Below are 20,242 nucleotides of genomic sequence, written 5' to 3' on the forward strand. Positions count from 1 at the left end.
ATGTGAATGACTGCTGCTTAGACCTCTGTGGTGATGAAGAGCAGACAGTGTGTGGAGCAGAGGAGGACTGTGTGTTTGTTTAAACAGCAGCTGGTGCGTAAACTCCTCACTGCTCCTGATGCTAATGCTATGTTAGCCAGAGAAGCTACACAGTGCCAAACAGGAAACTTCGCAAGAGAAAAGGAAATGTTGGATTTGGTCTCCTCAAACATCTCACATAGAGGTCTGCCAGCCCTCACCTCCTACCTCTGTCCCTGAAGCCAGACACTGGCCCAGGGGACTGGATGTTCTCTGAGGTAACAGATGAAGAGAGACACACTCGGCCTTTCTGTTGTTTGTTTACGGAAGGTGATCCATCAGACCTACCATCACCCTAGCACCGAAGCAGAGCCCAGTTTGGGTGGTTCTGAGCCCCATCACCACCCAGAGGAACCAGAACAACCACACCAGGACCAGATGAACCACTAAGCAGCTCTAACAGGAGCTGATCTGAACTCCATCAGAGGGAGAAATCCCAGATGTAAAACAGAATGCTGCCATAGGTCATTCATCCCCTCTGCGGTTTACCTGGTACTGGCATCATCCTGGTACACAATAACATCGATGCAATATTCATCATGTGTTCAATACTTGTGCAATACTGGATTTACATAACATATCTGGTCCCTTACAGCATGTTGCATAGTTCTAGAACCCAAGTTCTGCATTTTTCATGTGTGGATTTCAGTGGTCGAAGGTTACAATACTAGCTTACTACCTTTGTGTTCATGTACCTTTGTTCTAATTATTCTCTTAAGTGTTGGTGCTGTGTAACAAGTGATTTTCCCCACTGTGGGATCAACAAAGTCTATTCTATTCATCAGCCACCATGTTACAGTGGGGCAAAAAAGTATTTAGTCAGCCACCGATTGTGCAAGTTCTCCCACTTAAAATGATGACAGGTCAGTAATTTACATCATAGGTACACTTCAACTGTGAGAGACAGAATGGGAAAAAAATCCATGAATTCACATGGCAGGATTTTTAAAGAATTTATTTGTAAATCAGGGTGGAAAATAAGTATTTGGTCAATAACAAAAATTCAACTCAATACTTTGTAACAAAACCTTTGTTGGCAATAACAGAGGTCAATCGATTACTATAGGTCTTTACCAGGTTTGCACACACAGTAGCTGGTATTTTGGCCCATTCCTCCATGCAGATCTTCTCGAGAGCAGTGATGTTTTGGGACTGTCGCCGAGCAACACGGACTTTCAACTCCCTCCACAGATTTTCTATGGGGTTGAGGTCTGGCTAGGCCACTCCAGGACCAGGACTTTTCAAATGCTTCTTACGGAGCCACTCCTTTGTTGCCCGGGCGGTGTGTTTGGGATCATTGTCGTGTTGGAAGACCCAGCCACGATTCATCTTCAAAGCTCTCACTGATGGAAGGAGGTTTTGGCTCAGAATCTCACGATACATGGCCCCATTCATTCTGTCCTTAACACGGATCAGTCGTCCTGTCCCCTTAGCAGAAAAACAGCCCCAAAGCATGATGTTCCCACCCCCATGCTTCACAGTAGGTATGGTGTTCTTGGGATGTAACTCAGTATTCTTCTTCCTCCAAACACGACGAGTTGAGTTTATACCAAAAAGTTCTACTTTGGTTTCATCTGACCACATGACATTCTCCCAATCCTCTGCTGTATCATCCATGTGCTCTCTGGCAAACTTCAGATGGGCCTGGACATGCACTGGCTTCAGCAGCGGAACACGTCTGGCACTGCAGGATTTGATTCCCTGCCGTTGTAGTGTGTTACTGATGGTGACCTTTGTTACTGTGGTCCCAGCTCTCTGCAGGTCATTCACCAGGTCCCCCCGTGTGGTTCTGGGATTCTTGCTCACCGTTCTCATGATCATTTTGACCCCACGGGATGAGATCTTGCGTGGAGCCCCAGATCGAGGGAGATTATCAGTGGTCTTGTATGTCTTCCATTTTCTGATAATTGCTCCCACAGTTGATTTTTTCACACCAAGCTGCTTCCCTATTGTAGATTCACTCTTCCCAGTCTGGTGCAGGTCTACAATTCTGTTCCTGGTGTCCTTCGAAAGCTCTTTGGTCTTGGCCATAGTGGAGTTTGGAGTCTGACTGTTTGAGGCTGTGGACAGGTGTCTTTTATACAGATAATGAGTTCAAACAGGTGCCATTAATACAGGTAACGAGTGGAGGACAGAAAAGCTTCTTAAAGAAGACGTTACAGGTCTGTGAAAGCCAGAGATTTTCCTTGTTTGAAGTGACCAAATACTTATTTTCCACCCTGATTTACAAATAAATTCTTTAAAAATCCTGCCATGTGAATTCATGGATTTTTTTTCACATTCTGTCTCTCACAGTTGAAGTGTACCTATGATGTAAATTACTGACCTCTGTCATCATTTTAAGTGGGAGAACTTGCACAATCGGTGGCTGACTAAATACTTTTTTGCCCCCCTGTAGTTTACTTCTCTATCGTCTGTCTGATACTACGAGCCCTGAAGACAGGAAATACTCAACCTGGTCTGGAGAAATAACTTTCTACACAACAAACTGAGGAAACGAGTCACACGGGAGTGAAGGATGAGTAAAGGCTCAACGCTTCTGAAGAAATGAGTCAAGTCAGGTCAACTTTATGTATAAAGCACTCTACAACAGCAAAAAAGCTGACCAAAGTGCTTAACAAGCTGAAATGAACAGAAGTTTCCTAAAATGCTAAAAATAAAATAGAAGTTCATCGAAAAGTAAAAACATGACAAAAACAAACATAACAAGCTGACATAAAAGCTACTAAAGCAGATGCATTCTCAAACTGAACTAAAAGCAACTGGGAACAGATGAGTCTTTAGAAGTGATTTAAAACCCGACGGTGAGGAAACCATCCTAATCTGGATTGGGAGTGCATTCCACAACCCCGGGGCTGCTACTGAGAAAGCTCCATCACCCCTGAGCTTTCTCTTCGTTCTCGGCACCTCCAGGAGAAACTGGTCAACTGACCTCAGTGACCGAGACGGGGAGTGAGTAACTAAAAGTCCGCACAGACACTGCGGAGCAAGGCCATGTACAGCTTTAAAAGCCAATAAAAGAACCTTGTACTGGACCCTAAAATCGACAGGCAGCCAGTGCAGCGAAGCTAAAATTGGGCTGATGAGCTCTGTTCCAGCTAACAGGTCTTAATTAGGCTGGTCCTGAAACCGGTCACAGCTGTTCGGACATTAACCGCTGCTTAGAACTAGCCTCAACACAAGCTAGCTATTAGCTCGCCTATCTGGTGAGAATGCATCTGTTTCTCCAAACTAAGGCTGATCAAACCCCAGTCCACAGCAGGTAAGGTGCTACCTGTTCATAATCTGTCCAGAGCCACGTGTCAAAACATATCACTAGAACTAAGCCGACATCTTAGTAAAGACGGTCGTTCCACAGAGCGACGCTTTTGTTTATTCATGAGAGACAACGGGATGTAAATCTCCCGAAGGAAGCTACCAACTTTAGAGGAAGTGTGAAATGTCTTTCTGAGGAAGAAGAAAGGAAACTGTCATCATCAAATACTCAACAGGGAGGAGGAACTCTGGTTCAAACTCAGACGAATCAGGTCCATTTCAGCCGATTTACGCTGACCAAGAGACGTGTGTGTGTGTGTGTGTGTGTGTGTGTGTGTGTGTGTGTGTGTGTGTGTGTGTGTGTGTGTGCGTGTGTGTGTGTGTGTGAGAAGGAGGGGTGTTGGACGATTGTTTATTTCAGTGTGTGGGGCTTTGAGAGGAGGAAAGGAGAAAAGCAGATGTAGGAAAAAGAGGCGTGTGTGTGTGTGTGTGTGTGGGGGGGGGTTATAAAGAGACATAAGGCAGCTTTAAGGCTAACCACAACCAGATGTAGAGGTGGGGGAGAACCAGCGGAAACTCAGAGAAGGGGGGGGGGGGGGGGTGTCAGTGAGAAAATTTTTCCTATTGAAGGTTTTTTCTCCCTCTCTCAGGAATGAGGGGGAGGCTTTATGCGGCTCCTCTAGCAGAAGCAGAACCACAAGCCTTCTCCTGCTGCTTTTCCCTAACCTTCTCGCTCCGCCCACAGACGACTCGGGACATTCCAACGGTTCACATGATGACCAGCGTGTCACAAGTGGTTGATGATCTGGGTGAGGCCGGGCCACCCCCCGTTCATTAGAAGATCCACTCACCCAGCACTTACGGAATGCCATGACAATTCTGGGAAACGCCTCCCGTTGCTCATAAAACCACATCAGGAGGTAATGTGGACAAACTTCCCGTGATGCTGGAGACATTCCTAAAGGATTCTGTTCCATGACTGTCTCATTCCACTCATCCTTTCACTCCACATTCATGCTGTCATCACCTCCACCCCTGCTGTCCCACTAGTTTATCCTCATGCCCATAATAGTGGTTTATGCTGAGAGTATTATGGGGTGGTGTTAAGGAGAAAACCTATAAGGAGCCTAAGTCTACTTCCGCACCACGGATCTCCAGAAGAATGAAAACTAATGCAACGGGGCTCAAAACGCAGTTTTCTAATTCCACTTGTTGGATTTCACACATGATGTCCGTGAATTTTAAAGACACATTTTGATACCAAGAACGCGCTTCTTTTCAAACGGGGGAAACACTATTTTAGGTTTTGTGTGAAAATAAGTCCAGGACTACAAATGCGCTTCACGAAAGTGACGTCATCGAACCAGACACGGAGAAAACTGAGGGAGGAGGGCTGTAAGTTCAGCGAACTTCCCACAGGCGGAAAGATCCACCATAAATCTGGTCATGTGGTAAGAAGCAGCTACACTAGGGGGAGGAGATTATGTGGTGACGTCACATACGTGACGTGCCGATTTCTAGTTTGTAGTCATGCTAATTACGAACTTTTACAAGCTGATGAATCTCTAAGTACGTGACCGGCGTGGTCGAAACACCATCAGTAGTTTTCATTTAAATTTCAGTACAACATGTGTGATCCAGGGCGTAAGGCAAAGCAGATTCCTCATGTAACCCTCTGATCTCTGTTAAGGTAGCGCGACTCAGGGTTGCGAATGACCACAGTCACCAGTTCTTGTCATGTGTCTTGCCCATGTATGTCTGATCTCTGAATTGTGTGTACTGAAACTCTAATTTCCCTCTGGGATTAGTAAAGTATCTTTGAATTTGAATTAGAAAATAGCGTTTTTAGTCCCGTTGACTTGCATTAGTTTTTTCGTTCTTCCGGGGACCCGTGATGCAGAAGTGACTTTATGGGCCATTCCCATCTGTACCGGGTCGGCCCGGGCCGGGTAGCCCCAGTCGGCCCCAGCCTGGCCCGGTTGGTTCCACACATCCTTGCCTTAAGCCCATGTGGGCTGATTCTACCCACCAATCAGAGGCTTGCTCTAATGGAAGGTGTGAATTTGCTGTCAGCAGTGGGTGTGTTGGTCCTGGTCGGCCTGAAGCAGACCCCCTCGAGAAGAGGGCTGAGAATGAGCCTTGGTTGGCCCGGAAAAACACCAGGCCACCCAGATATGTAAACAACCTACGCTACCCGGCCCGGGCCGACCCGGTACAGATGGGAATGGTCCATTAGGCTCCCTTTTCTGGTCGGCCCATGGGTCTCCAGAAGAACGACCCATGAATGTAAGTCAACAGCACTAAAACAGCTATTTTCTAATCTGCTTTGCCTTGGACCCTGGATTAGACATGTGTTGTACTGCAATTTAAATGAAAACGAACGATGGGTGTTTCGACCACACTTGTCACGTACTTTGAGATTCATCAGCTTGTAAGAGTTCGTAATTAGCATGACTACAAATCAGACACCTGCACGTCACCACAGAATCTCCTCTCCCCTAGCATAGCTGCTACGCACCACATGGCCAGATTTATGGTGGATTTTTCCTTCTGAAGGAAGGATTTTGAGTTTGCTAAACTTTCAACCATTTCCTCTGTTTTTTTCTCCGTGTCTGGTTCGATGACGTTTCTTTGGTGATGCACATTTGTAGTTAGGGGTGGGCAGTATCAACGGTATATGGTAGAAATGATATTAATTTGGCTGATGGTAGAGATTTTGACAATACCGACCTACCGCGATAGCGCATGTTGATGACATCATCGAGCTGTGCCTCTTGTGGCTGAAAGTATGGAGCCTGGGGAGGAGGAGGAGATTCTCATAAAGAAGACTGGTGCAACGTCTGTCATATGGACCTGGTTTGGGTTTAAGGAGTTGGATGTGGAGCAGAAAAATACAATCTGCCAAGTATGCCAGAAGACAGTATTTGCGAGGAAAGGGAATACATCTAATTTGTTTTTCCGCCTCAAAATGCAGCACGTTTGTGCGGAAGTTGTGCAGCAGATGCCTACAAATGTCCTATTTCCCCGAGGACCTTCTGGGGAACTGATAGCTGAAGGATAAAAGGAAGCGCTGGAAGTATGGGGACTTTGAACGTCTTCTTTAAAAGTTTGAGCGAAAACATTCTGTTAACCATGAGAGTTTATTAAAAGTAGACTTTGAGCCACCCTAGGCAGTAGTGGTCGGTGCGGCGTCTACTCTCCTATGCCTATGCTGTGTGGAGAACGAACGTCATGGTGCATTCCTTTAACTGCACATAACATCGATTTTAGATGCACACAAGGAGCGTAAACACTGATGTTGTATGTGCACTAGATATTACATGATCCTGAAGGGTTTGTGCAGCTTTATTTTGTGCAATATAAATAAGCAATAGCAAATAAGACCGGATAATGTTGTAAAAACATCTTTTTTAGCCCCACTGACTTGCATTGATTTTTTTGTTTTTCTGGGGACCCGTGATCCAACAGTAGATGGGCGTGACACCATCATGGAAAGCAGTTTGAGACACAGTTCCCACTGACAGTGACTCAGTAGAAGGTCCATCCAACCAGGATACGTTGCCCCACATATGCCCCGTCTCCTGGTTACCACCAGGGAACGCCCGTGTTCCCACATGTCCTCCTGAGGCTGGAGGTGATTACGGAGTGTCTCCAGTCTGATCTCGTCCTCGCATGTCCCCGAACAATCTGCTGCAGTGTCCACTCACAAAGTGGTATGGCAACACAAAGACAGTCAAATTCGAATAATATCTGAATAGATAAAAAATAGAACTACAAATAAGTTTTAGCTGCAACTTTAAAAAAACAAGATTGAATATTTTACTGCTCAAAAGTCTGGGATCACTAGGGCATTTTCTTGTTTCTATAGAAACACGTGGAAATATACTTAACAGGGTCAACAGAAAACAACAGCAGCTTTGTCAGAGAGGGATGATGAACGCCATCAGGTGTCTCAGCTGCTGTGTGCAGTAACATCTGTCAGCAGGCGGTCCTGCAGTGGGACACGGAGGACGACGAAGAGGAAGAAAGGATTTTCTACACAGCACCTCTAACCCTAACCCCAGATAAAAGCCACACGGCTCTTCTCAAGAGTAAAAGTTAAAAATGATTTTAAAAGATCATATTACAAAATGGGGGGATGCTAAATTTTGATAAGAAAAAAAGAATTGGAATTAAAGTATAGAAAGAAACACGGGAGCCTGAAAAAGAGAGAAATGACAGAAACAGCAGCGTTATTAGAAAGTAGTGAGGAAGAAGAGGATGAACAGGAGGTCACAACAGCCAGCCTGAACAGGTGAGTCTTCAGCTGCTTTTTAAAGGAGACCACTGAGTCCACTGATCTCAGGCTCAGGGGGAGAGAGGTCCAGAGTCTGGGGGCCACAGCAGCAGATGATCTGTCACCTTTGACCTTTAGCCTGGTGCTGCACAACCAGTAGGCTTTGATCACTGGACCTCAGGGACCTGCTGGGGGTGTAGGGACTAAGAAGATCACCAATGTAAGGTGGTGCTTGTCCATGTAAGGCCCTATAGACCAGAACCAGGATCTTGAAATGAACCCTGAAGTTGACTGGCAGCCAGTGAAGCTGGAGGAGAAGCGGGGTGATGTGGGTGTGTTTGGAGGACTTGGTCAGAAGCCGAGCACAGGCGTTCTGAACCACCTGTAGACGGTTCAGGGAGGTTCTGCTCAGACACGTGAAAGAGCAAGTTGCAGTAGTCTAACCCCTATTTCACACTGGAAGCACCAGCAGCAGAACAACATTGGGGTGATCGCGTACATTTTCCGGGACGTCCCAAAGAGGCTTGCCACTAATGATAGGACTGAGTTCCATTTTTGCCGCAAGTCACTTCTGGGACACTACAAGTTCCGCTGTTAACATAGGGCTAGACAGGAAGTCACTACGGTTTAAGAGTAAAACCCCTGGTACTTTTCAAAATAAAGGACTACTGCAGCCATGCGATTTCATATCTATGTAGATTACGACAATACAAGTGGCCTAACAGCTTATTTACTCCCCGTATCGTTCCAGAAGTGCAGCAGTGTTTTTCATGGCTTTAATTCTGCCAGTGGAGAGGAACAGCATCATATGACAGTGAACCTCAACTCGCGGCCTGCGGTACACGTCCGGCCAGCCAGAACTTTCTACCCAGCCTCCCAACCCTTTGGGCCCAACGCCGCCCAAATAGGGGACTTTGAAGTTTAGCAGAAAAACATCATATAGGGATGAGCGAGTACACCACTGTCTGTATCTGTTCAACCATCTAAATTATCTGTATCTGTACTCAGAGTGGGCGTGGCTTAACCCAGAAGTGGGTGTGGTTTACATCAATACATTATTTTAAGTCTGATCAGAAGTTGCTATGTGTATTGTTTATTTGAAAACTATTTACAGAGCAGCCTCAGAATTTAGATTAAATATTTTTGATCACAATAGTAAAGAAACTATTACAGAACAAGTGTTTCAATAAAATCAGAATTAATACAGAGAGAGAGAGAGAGAGAGAGAGAGAGAGAGACAGAGACAGCAAGAGAGACAGAGACAGAGAGAGAGAGAGACAGAGAGAGAGAGAGACAGAGAGAGAGACAGAGACAGCAAGAGAGACAGAGAGAGAGAGAGACAGAGAGAGAGAGAGAGACAGAGAGAGAGACAGAGAGACAGAGAGAGAGACAGAGAGAGAGAGACAGAGAGACAGAGACAGAGAGACAGAGAGACAGAGAGAGAGAGAGACAGAGAGAGAGAGCGAGAGAGAGAGAGAGCGAGAGACAGAGACAGCAAGAGAGACAGAGACAGAGAGAGACAGAGAGAGAGACAGAGACAGAGACAGAGAGAGAGAGACAGAGACAGCAAGAGAGACAGAGAGAGAGAGAGACAGAGAGAGAGAGAGAGACAGAGAGAGAGACAGAGAGACAGAGAGAGAGACAGAGAGAGAGAGACAGAGAGACAGAGACAGAGAGACAGACAGAGACAGAGAGAGAGAGCGAGAGAGAGAGAGAGCGAGAGAGACAGAGACAGCGAGAGAGAGAGAGAGAGAGAGAGAGAGAGAGAGAGAGAGAGAGAGAGAGAGAGAGAGACAGAGAGAGAGAGAGAGACAGAGAGAGACAGCAAGAGAGACAGAGAGAGAGAGAGAGAGAGAGAGAGAGAGAGACAGAGAGAGAGAGAGAGACAGAGAGAGACAGCAAGAGAGACAGAGAGAGAGAGAGAGAGACCCGGCTGACGCATGCACGAGCCATTTTCAGCTCTGTCTTGTCAAATGCATCACGTGCGTTACGAAAAAGGTTACTTTAACCCTCTGATGCATGAATTATGAAATCTTCAACTATGATTTTTAAACAATTTTTTTCATTCATCTTTAGGTGTGTGAATGAAACAAATGTCAACAAATATTTTTTATAACATTTAATTATTTACAAATAATTTATTACACGTCCACCTCAGTGGACAGCGTGCATTCTGAACATGAAATATGTTGGCTTGACTTACTGAAGTCCAAATGGAGAGGCTCACATGCAATAAAGTCTTCAACAGCTGTGCTCAATAGCAAAAATAAAGAAATAACAATTTTGAGTACCTGTCCACTGTAGTGACCATCATGCATCAAAGATAGGGATGCACCTTTTTTCCAAACCGATACGATACCGATACTTGGATCTGAGTACTCGCCGATGCCGATTACCGATACTTCCACCACACAAAACAATGCAATGATTTGGAATACAGATTTTATTTTCTTCTCCGCTTTCCACAGGAAAAGACTGTGAGGTAGATAAAAAGTAAAATATATGAATGGAAATCATCACAAATCTAAAATATTAGGTGAACAGAAATGACAAGTTACAGTGAAGCCATTTTCAAGCAACTGCATTGGGATCGGTTCCTGGTATCGGTTAACTTTTACCGATACCGATACTGGTATTGGTATACCTAATCAAAGGGTTAAATATTCAACCGAAAAAGAGGTGAGCCGAGGAAAACCTTGGGAGTTCTGAAGAAACGTGAGCAACAGTGAAGCAAGCACAGAGATCCGTTACTGTGTGTGTGTGTGTGTGCGTGCTTGGATGGGCCGGACGGACTGAGTTACTGGCTGCAGAGTTTTGTGTGTAGGGAGGGGCGGGAGCTCTACGTGACTGGCCAATCACAGAGCGTGAAGACAGTGAGTTACCCAGTGAGGATTTTCCTTCAGCACGATTACAGATATTAACGAGTTTTACCCGTTTCATGCTCGTATTCGTCAAAAATGCTTTATCCGTGCCGTAGGCTCATCCCTACTCAAATATCAATAATTGTTTGTGGTCTCCAAACGCAACTAAAACTAGAATCCCCCGTTCTACCACTAGATGCTGTTCCTACGCATGGTCGGAGCTGTTCTTATATTTATGAACATGTTCACGCACACGTACAAGTTGGTACATACCACACAATGTGTAAATTCGTGCTTACGCATGAAATATGCACAGCTCTGTGCCTAAGTACGGTTGATAAACGAGGTCCCCGGTGTGTACAGGACTGCAGCAAAAGTCGCGGGTCAACGATTCTGTTGCTGTTATGCTTCCAGGGTGAAGTAGGTGAGGAGAGGAGATGAAGGTGTGGATAACAATCTCAAGTTCAGCGTAGGGTTGGACGATATGGGGGAAAAAAATCACGATCATGATTTTATCACTATTTCTTCTACTTTCTGTAATTTATTTACCAGTAAAATACATACATTTGAAAGCATACTGCGTCACAGAAAATAGGATTAAATATTTCTGAATCCTAAAAAAATCTTAAAATTCCAATCCCTCCCTCCCTCCCTCCCTCCCTCCCTACCTACCTACCTACCTACCTACTCAAAGTTGAGAGCTAGAGACAAACATTTCAAATGTCCCACAGGTACTTTCATTTAATTATACATTCATAATTATTGTATACTTGTTTAAATTTCATCTAGAGATGGCTCATATCCTATCACAGGGGAGGGATTTGGCATAAACAACGCTCCGGTTGGCAGTCATGGTGAAAAGGCTCACTAAAGCACACACGAACGTCTCAAATAATAAAAGCTACAAAGCCAAATGCAAAGTTTAGAGCAGAACGTTGACCCAGAGGTTTCCTGATCAAGCAGACGTGCAAGAATACATCTAATAATCGCTTAAAGATGGAGCAAGCTAGTGGCTAATGCTAGCGGCTACTACTGAGTATGATGCGCTTCTTCAAAGATTGTTAAATTATTTTCCTCAGCTCTACGAAGGACCCCAGACAACAAGCTGCCTTAAACTTGCTCTGGCTGATTTTTTTTTTCTGATCATAACCTCACATCTAGTTGTAGTCTAGAAAGGAGTTTTTCTGTTTAGCAGCAACAAAGCAGAAGGACACTCCTGTTGTGAGTCAGCGTTCTTACAGTGAGTGAAAGGTCTGGATAAAAACAGCACAGTGACCACATTTATCTGGGATAGTTCTGTCTCTGAGTTCATTTAAAAACTTAGCACATATGAACTAAATGGGATTTGTGAGAAGAAACAGGCCGTTAGATCAAACTACAAATGCTTTTTTTCAGAGGAAAGTGTGTAGGCCTTTAGTCATTGGCCAGATCATCCCAAGCTAGTTTCTAAACCAGGCACGGGGAACCCTGGTCCTCGAGGGCCGGTATCCTGCACCTGTTTGCCCCAACACTTCTGATTCAGGCCTAGTCCGCATGTAGCCGGGGTTTTTAAAAACGAATATCCGCCCCTCCAAAAACTTGCATCCACACCACCGCGTTTTAAAAAAAACTCTGTCCACACGTACCCGGATAAATACGTTGTTAAGGACATGCCAGACCTGTAGGCGGCAGTACTTCCCCCGTTCTTAACCTCGTCCTTCGTCTGTGGTCTTCCTCAAGGAGCAGTAATTCCGCTTGCAAAAACAAACAAGCAGAAAGCGCTTGGACGATTGATAAAGCGAGCGCAGCTCTGAGGGCATCCATGCTGTCGGCTAGTGTAAACACAGGTCGCACACGTGATGTCAGCATTTTTTTGTCGCGGAAAGTGACGTTGCGGACCTTAAAACTCCGGTTTTGTCCGTCCACACGCAGACACCCAAAACGGAGAAAACGCAGATCTTCACTTTGGCCGGAGTTTTTAAAAAGATCCGTTTTCGTGTGAAAAAACTCCGTTTTTGTGTGGATGACAGGCCAAAACGTAGAAAAATATCTACGTGTTGGCAGATCCCCGGCTACGTGTGGACAGGGCCTCAGTGGGTGATTCACCTGTTCAGCAGCTCATCAGGCTCCACACAGGCCTGTTAATCACCTGCTGATTGAAATCAGGTGTGATGATGCAGGGTTGAAACTAAAATATGCTGGACAGCGGCCCTTGACCAGGGTTCCCCACCCCGTTCTAAACCATCATGGTGGCCAAAGCTGAGCTCAAACTAGCTGAGATACAAACATTTTAAAGACTGAAGGAGTCCAGAGTCTGGGAGAACTTGGAACTCAACAACAACAACATCCTTCTGAAAGGTTCATTCGTCTCACCACAGCAGCACAAACCACCAGCTTCTGCTGCAGCAGCTAAAGCTTGGTTTATGCTTGACGCATTCACTTTCCGCGCAGTGATGCGGCTCGCGGCTGGAACGCGCTTCACAACTCGCAGCGTTTATGGTTCATGTGGCTCGTCTCTGCAGTGAGCCAATATTCTCCCAAACTGTAGGGGGCAGCATGGAGCTCTACAGCATGCATCCAACACTACACCATAGTAGAAGTAGAAATCACTGTTTACAACATGGTATTTCAGCATTTTTAACAGCGTTCTCGTCTTTTCCGACAGTGCGAGCTTTTTCTGTCCAAGAATTATTAACAACATGTTGATCACGGTGATCTCTGAGAGCTGAGTCATACAAATGTCTGTATTTACAAACCTCTGCCGTGCCGGTCCGCCATGTTTTTCCGCGTCCGACCGTCCGCGTGGTTAGAAATTTTCCGAGGTGCGCGTTGCGGAAATCTTGGGCCGTGCGGAGACGCGGTGGAGGGGCGTGGTTGTTAAAATGACGCAAAATGACGCAGCTTTTCCGCGCGGAGCCGTGCGGACCTCGCGGACGCGTCAAGCATAAACCAACCTTAAAGCTCTCTACTGCGTCCATGCATCTGTCCAACACGTCCTTCAACCAGGAGCTGTTGGAGGACACCTTTGGACCAGAATCTGATTAACACCAGAGTTAAACAGCTGGTTTAGTTTGGTTAATATATCCACAGAATAACTCCTATAAAACATGTGGGGAACAAGACGCTCTTGCTGCTACCGCTCTGACCGTACGGACCAGTGAGACAGCCTCATGAGACAGAGACGCAGACGGGTACGTACAGACGTAGAAGGAGTTGGGGGCTTGAGTTCCATCCAGCTCCAGCCCCAGCAGGCTGCTGATCTTGCCGTCGTTTCTGAGCCAGAGGGCCACGCCCAGTATGACCCCTCCTGCAAGCTGCAACAGAAAAAACACACACAGCTTAATGTTTGGATCCAGGACAGGGAGCAGGAGGACAAATGGTAAATGGTAAATGGCCTGTATTTGATATAGCGCCTTCTAGAGTCCTGGAACCCCCCAAGGCGCTTTACAACACAACCAGTCATTCACCCATTCACACACACATTCACACACTGGTGGGGATGAGCTACGATGTAGCCACAGCTGCCCTGGGGCGCACTGACGGAGGCGAGGCTGCCGAGCACTGGCGCCACCGGTCCCTCCGACCACCACCAGCAGGCAAGGAGGGATTAAGTGTCTTGCCCAAGGACACAACGACAGCGACAGACTGAGCGGATCTCGAACCTGCGACCTTCCGATAGCGAGGCGAGCACTTAACTCCTGTGCCACCGTCGCCCCAAGCGTCCAAGTGCCGAGAGCTGCTTCACCACCCTGTCCTTAAGGACAAAACCCTTCATTACAGAGAAGAAATGAAGGTTACCAGGAAAGGACTCACGGTTCTATGGCACCAATGCTTTTTGACTCAAACTCCTTGTTTTCACACTTGACACTTAAGAATGCTATGAAGCTAAAACTACTTGTGAATTCATTAATTGGTAATAAATACACGTGAATAACCTGATTTTAAGTTTAGGAAAATGCTGAGATCATATTTGTCTCAACGACATTTTAAAGTTCACACGACTGAACAAAGTTCTGCTTTAATGTAAAAATAAAGAATAACCAGGACTGTTTATTACCAGATCTACACACTACACCACATGGGAACGTGCCACATGGACCAACCCTCAACACCAGAGAGTAAAGAGGTCCAATCAGCAGTCAAGTCCAGACGGAGAGAACTTGGGTCACCAATCTTTCCTGAATTTGATAAAAGCTGGGTTACAGCAGCTGTCAGCTCATTAGTGTGCCATCCGTGCAGACATGCAGCTCTGAGCTGGTCTAGTAACAGCCGTCTATGTAAGTGGCCTGTTTTTGATATAGCGCCTTCTAGAGTACTAGAACCCCCCAAGGCGCTTTGCAACACAATCAGCCATTCACACGCTGGTGGGGATGAGCCACCGAGGCTGCTGAGCACTGGTGCCACCGGTCCCTACGACCACCACCAGAAGGCAAAGGGGGGGTGTTGCCCAAGGACACAACGGCAGCGACAGACTGAGCAGGACTCCAACCTGCAACCTTCGGATTACATGGTGAGCACTTAACTCCTGCGCCACCACCATCGCCCTGTCTCTGATTGTGTGACTGAAGCATGTAGGGAGCATTTATTATCCTTCAAGTAAAACAGCAGGTCTGCAACACTCAATCAAATGAATCATTCAAACGATTTTAAACATTTATGCTGCGTTTGTACATGTGTTGGGAGGTTTCTGTATATTTGGTTTTATAAACATGTTTACATTTCTGATAAAAAAAGAAAGACCCAGTGATTTTTTTCCCTAAAGGACTTTAGACTTTTACTAGGAGCTATCTCAACAGACCGGCGTGTTATAAGTGACCTACTAGTTACTGTACATCTGCTGTAAGAGTAACAACAACCAGAGGGCGAGACGTCCGTCTGTCAGGAACCAGAATTGAGAAATAAAGCGTTGGAGCCTTATTTTAGACAAGGCAACTGCTGTTTCTGAGAATAGAGCCAAACCAAAACAGAAATCCCCTCCCATCCTCCTCTTCTGTTACTGAGGGTCATTCCACAGCTACGGCAAGTCGCTGCCTAGCAACAACAAAAACACACGCACACTGGGGGACGAGCCATGAACAGGGTCTGGAGAAGTTCTGTTTGAGAGGCTTTGGGAATCAAGACGTTCTGTCAGACAATCACAGAGGAAACAACACCCAGTTCCTCTTATATAGCTTAGAACCGATCACAGCATGCGCGTGTGTGTGTGTGTGTGTGTGTGTGTGTGTGTGTGTGTGTGTGTGTGTGTGTGTGTGTGTGTGTGTGTGTGTGTGTGTGTGTGTGTGTGTGTGTGTGTGTGTGTGTGTGTGTGTGTGTGTGTTCTTGGACTTACATACTGAAGACCATCATGAGGTTTTAACCATCAGAGTGAGGTCATTTTTGCGGTCCTCAATATTTTAAAAATGTCTACCAGTTGCTTTTAGAGGTATGGTGTGGATTAGGTCTCAGATAAGGTCAGAGGTAGGAATATATCAGCATTGGTTATGGGTTAGGCATAGTACAGTCACAAGCATGAATGGAAGTCAATATATGGTCCTCACTAAGACAAAAGACAGTAGAGTGTGTGTGTGTGTGTGTGTGTGTGTGTGTGTGTGTGTGTGTGTGTGTGTGTGTGTGTGTGTGTGTGTAAAGCAAGACCAGAAGAATCTAATCTAACAGAACAGTTACATCCGTGTGGCGTGAGAGACGGCAGAACCAGTTTCTGCTGAAGAAACCCGAGGTCCCGGGTCAGAACCAGAAACACAGGCCCTGTCCACACGTAGCCGGGGATCTGCCAAAACTAGGGATGGGTACCGAATTCGGTACTTTTTAAGGTACCGACCGAATTCCATAGTACCGACCGAGCACCGATTCACATCATTTCAAACGGTGCCTCGTTTCGGTACCCGTCCATCATAACGAGAACTTGCCAAGACAGCTGCGCATGCGCAAGAGCGTTTTGTCGTCGGTCGCTGCGAGCCCGTTGTAAACAGAGCAGCACAGTAGAGAGAACGCAGGCTAAAGCTTGGGTCCACTTCACTAAATGTGATGGGTAACTGGGTGATGATGAAACCAGCGACAACTATCTAAGTGAGACATCCTCATCTTAATGTGCTCCGGTAGGTAAATATAATTAGCTTGATATGTTAGCTTCCGTTTCGCTAATGGTGCGTTCGCTTTCTCTTCGGAACTCCGAATCTCTGACTAGAACAACATGAACGCTCTCTAAAGTTTGGCTTCACTTTACTAAATTTGACGGGTGAAGACGAAACCAGTGACGATCTAAGTGTGAGGCATCATCGTTTTAATCTGCTCCAGCAGCTAAATAAACTGTTTAAGATATCGTTAGCTTGATATGTTAGCTTCCATTGCTACCATTGTTATCAGCTAATGGTGCGTTCGCTTTCTCCTAGGAAATTCTAACTTCCCAGTAGGAAAAATCAAATGAAAAAGACGGCAAAAGGAATGAAGACACACAGTAAATTTAGTTCATAGTAAAGATGTTTGCTTCAGTTTAATTATCAGCTTATAAAACTACAAGGATGATGTTAAAATACAAACTGTTGTATGTTATTTATCGTGATATTTATCAAATATGGTTATATATTGAGAAAAATATATATTTAATTATAAAAGAGAATTAAAATAATAAACACTCAAAAGTATCGAAAATTGGTACCGTTAAGTACCGGTATCGATTCCTAGGTACCGGTAATTAGTGCCGGATCGATTCAAATGTCAAAGGTACCCATCACTAGCCAAAACGTAGATATTTTTCTACGTTTTGGCCTGTCATCCACACGAAAACAAAGTGAAGATCTACGTTTTCTCCGTTTTGGGTGTCTGCGTGTGGACGGACAAAACCGGAGTTTTAAGGTCCGCAACGTCACTTTCCGCGACAAAAAAATGCTGACATCACGTGTGCGACCTGTGTTTACACTAGCCGGCATCATGGATGCCCTCAGAGCTGCGCTCGCTTTATCAATCGTCCAAGCGCTTTTTGCTTGTTTGTTTTTGCAAGAGGAACTACTGCTCCTTGCGGAAGACCACAGACGAAGGACGAGGTTAAGAACGGGGAAGTACTGCCGCCTACAGGTCTGGCATGTCCTTAACAACGTATTTATCTGGGTACGTGTGGACAGAGTTTGTTTTTAAACGAGGTGGTGTGGATGCAAGTTTTTGGAGGGACGGATATTCGTTTTTTTAGAAACCCAGCTACGTGTGGACTAGGCCTAAGTGCTACTAACAATGCACTGAGTATGAGACACATGCATTTGACCTTCTTCACACGCTCTCATGCCACACCTCCAGTATCTCACACTAAACCAGTGCCAGCACTCCCCAAACGCGCATCACTCACAGTGTGTAGGGCTCACGAAAAAACCCTGATTATACTAATTATAGCATTAGCAACTAAACAACATGCACACCAACAACACTTTAATACTTTAACCGGCATTAATTCACACACATAATCCCGTCTGTATAATCCAAGCCGATGTGCTTTTTTCTGCTCTGGTTGTGAGATGGGCGGAGCGCTGTCGACCCAGCGTCTTTCACACGGGCTGTGTGACGCCATTTCACTCGCTTACACATCATCAGGGCGGGATCCTCCTGAGACACTCAGGGCTCACTCAGCCAGAGGGATTTCCTCTTCTATGGCGCTCCACAGTGGTGTGTCGATGGAAGACATTTGTCAGGCTGCTTCATGGGGTTCACCCTGTTCCTTTACTCGTCATTATTTATGAGATGTGTCTTCAGGATCCATCACTCGTTCAGTGCTTGGACCTCAGCAGGCTGAATGAAAGCATTATGGCACCACATCAGCCCTGCTTGAATGAATTTCATCCTCTTGTGGATGATATTTTTTAGTGGTGGCCCCACTCTTCTCTCTGGCTGCCTCAGCCTTTTAAGCCCTGGGCTGAGGCTGAGCGTCCCTCGCTAAAAGGAGACCTGTTGGGTGTCCATTTGGTTGAGCTAACCAGTGTGGCGTAAACCCATCCAGCTGCGCTTTATTCCAATAGCAGCTAGCTTAAGGGCTAAGACTAGACGAAATAGAACGTTAGTTACGTATTGTAACCCCAGATTCTATGAGTCTAGTCGCAGCCCTTAAGCCGCTGGCCCCACTGGTTCTGTTAGGACTAAGAGCCATCGGAGGCGAACAGTGGGGTCGTTCCACTTATATACCCACAAGGGGTGCCCAACATTGGTGGGCATACATTTAAGCTCTTCATGATTGGCTGATGCTGAGATCATCCTTCCAATAGCAGCTAGCTTAATGCGCACTTTGTTGTTTACAACCAAAACTTTCTTGAAGCTAAAGCTGAAATAATGGCCAAAGGAGCGCTCAGGACATTTATTATCCCTCAAAGAAGACAAAGTGGGAAGTACGGGCATCTTTTGGATATTTGAAGAATGCCGAGGGACAGTTGATAGAAGACGGCTATCCTGTTTGCAGCACGTGCAGAAAAAGTGTCTGTGAAAGGCAGCAACGCGTCAAATCTCATGACACATCTGTGTGACCATCATCCACAACTCTACAGTCAACGCAAGGCAAGTTAACGTTAGCGTTTTAGCTAAAATGCGTGATCCGAGGATTTGGGTTGAGGGAGAATGCAACGAATCGCTATATAAAGCAGCCGCAGCGCCGCTACCTGCATATGAACCGTGTCGCGGACACCCCCATGTTGAAATGACGCTATGCATTACGGGGCTCCCAGGGGCAGATAAGAGTTGGTCTCTCTCCGAGAATAATTATGAATTTAACAATGATTACTGCCTGATGACATTATCCCACATCTGCAAAGCTCACTGGAAGGACACAAACCGAGGACGATATTTTCCTGATATAGGGTTTATTACTCAAGTAAGGGTAAAAAAGTATCTGATTAGAAGGCTACTTGAGTACTGAGTATCATCTGGTCTAATATTTTTAAAATGATGACATCAAACAGACAAAAAATAAGGAGTTATGGGCAAATATTGGTATTTTAAAGACTAAAGGGGAAAATGTAAACAAATAAACAACATAATTACAAAATAACACATTTTAGGCTAAATTTAGACACAAACTGAGGACAATATATTCCTGATATACAGGGTTTATTTAGTTGTCTGGAAATGCAACATGTTTAAAAAAAACGCAATAATACCGCAAACTGTGATAATTTTGGTCAGAATAACCGAGAGGTAAAATTTTCACACCGTGACAACCCCAGTGCAAGCAAAGCCCCACTTAAGAGAAATACCCTTTAGATAGAAATGACTGACATTAATGTGGAATAAAAGATTCTGAAAAGATGACGGGCGCCAGCGTCTTTAACTTGAACATGTAATGCTCATTATTTGGGACACGAGCAACATCACAGCTTCATAACCTCATGTTTATATATTGGTTTCTCTATCAAGAGCATAAAATCCTGCAATGAAGCCCTAGGCCCTCGGGCCACGCTTCGGGCCAACGACTGTGTAATTACCTCGGACACGGGCCGGGTGCCTTTATTTTTAATCGAATTCATAAAAAAACTGAAACACAAACGCAGCAGTAGAGCCCTGCGCGGGACTGTTTTCTTCATCCCGCTACTGCCCGCTCCCGCTGAATCTCTGACCATTACCGCCTGCAACTGCAACGTGTGTTACACTCCCGCCCGCACCCGTAGCGTGCATGTCTACTCCCGCCCGTAACCGCAAAACTCGGAGAAATTATCACCTCACAATAAAAGAGATGTATCGAGTTTGCGTCCTCTCTGGTCCTGGAGAAAACGTGTCACAACCCGCGGCTCTTCCATCCATCTGATGCGGCTCTCTGTGCTTGTAA

At 45.6% G+C, this 20,242-nt stretch overlaps 1 protein-coding gene across 2 annotated transcripts in view; it reads right to left on the reverse strand.

Moving 5' to 3' along the window:
* LOC107381941 (CD81 antigen) overlaps positions 1 to 20,242 on the reverse strand; it is a 44,765-nt gene that overhangs the window by 15,514 nt on the left and 9,009 nt on the right. For both annotated transcript variants that reach the window (XM_070554597.1, XM_015953876.3), the window contains exon 2: positions 13,649 to 13,763. In XM_070554597.1, the coding sequence (XP_070410698.1) occupies positions 13,649 to 13,763 (115 nt within the window). The remainder of the gene's footprint in view (positions 1 to 13,648; positions 13,764 to 20,242) is intronic.

This window comes from Nothobranchius furzeri, chromosome 9 (genome assembly GCF_043380555.1).
Source record: "Nothobranchius furzeri strain GRZ-AD chromosome 9, NfurGRZ-RIMD1, whole genome shotgun sequence".
In the NCBI taxonomy this organism is placed as follows: Eukaryota; Metazoa; Chordata; class Actinopteri; order Cyprinodontiformes; family Nothobranchiidae; genus Nothobranchius; species Nothobranchius furzeri.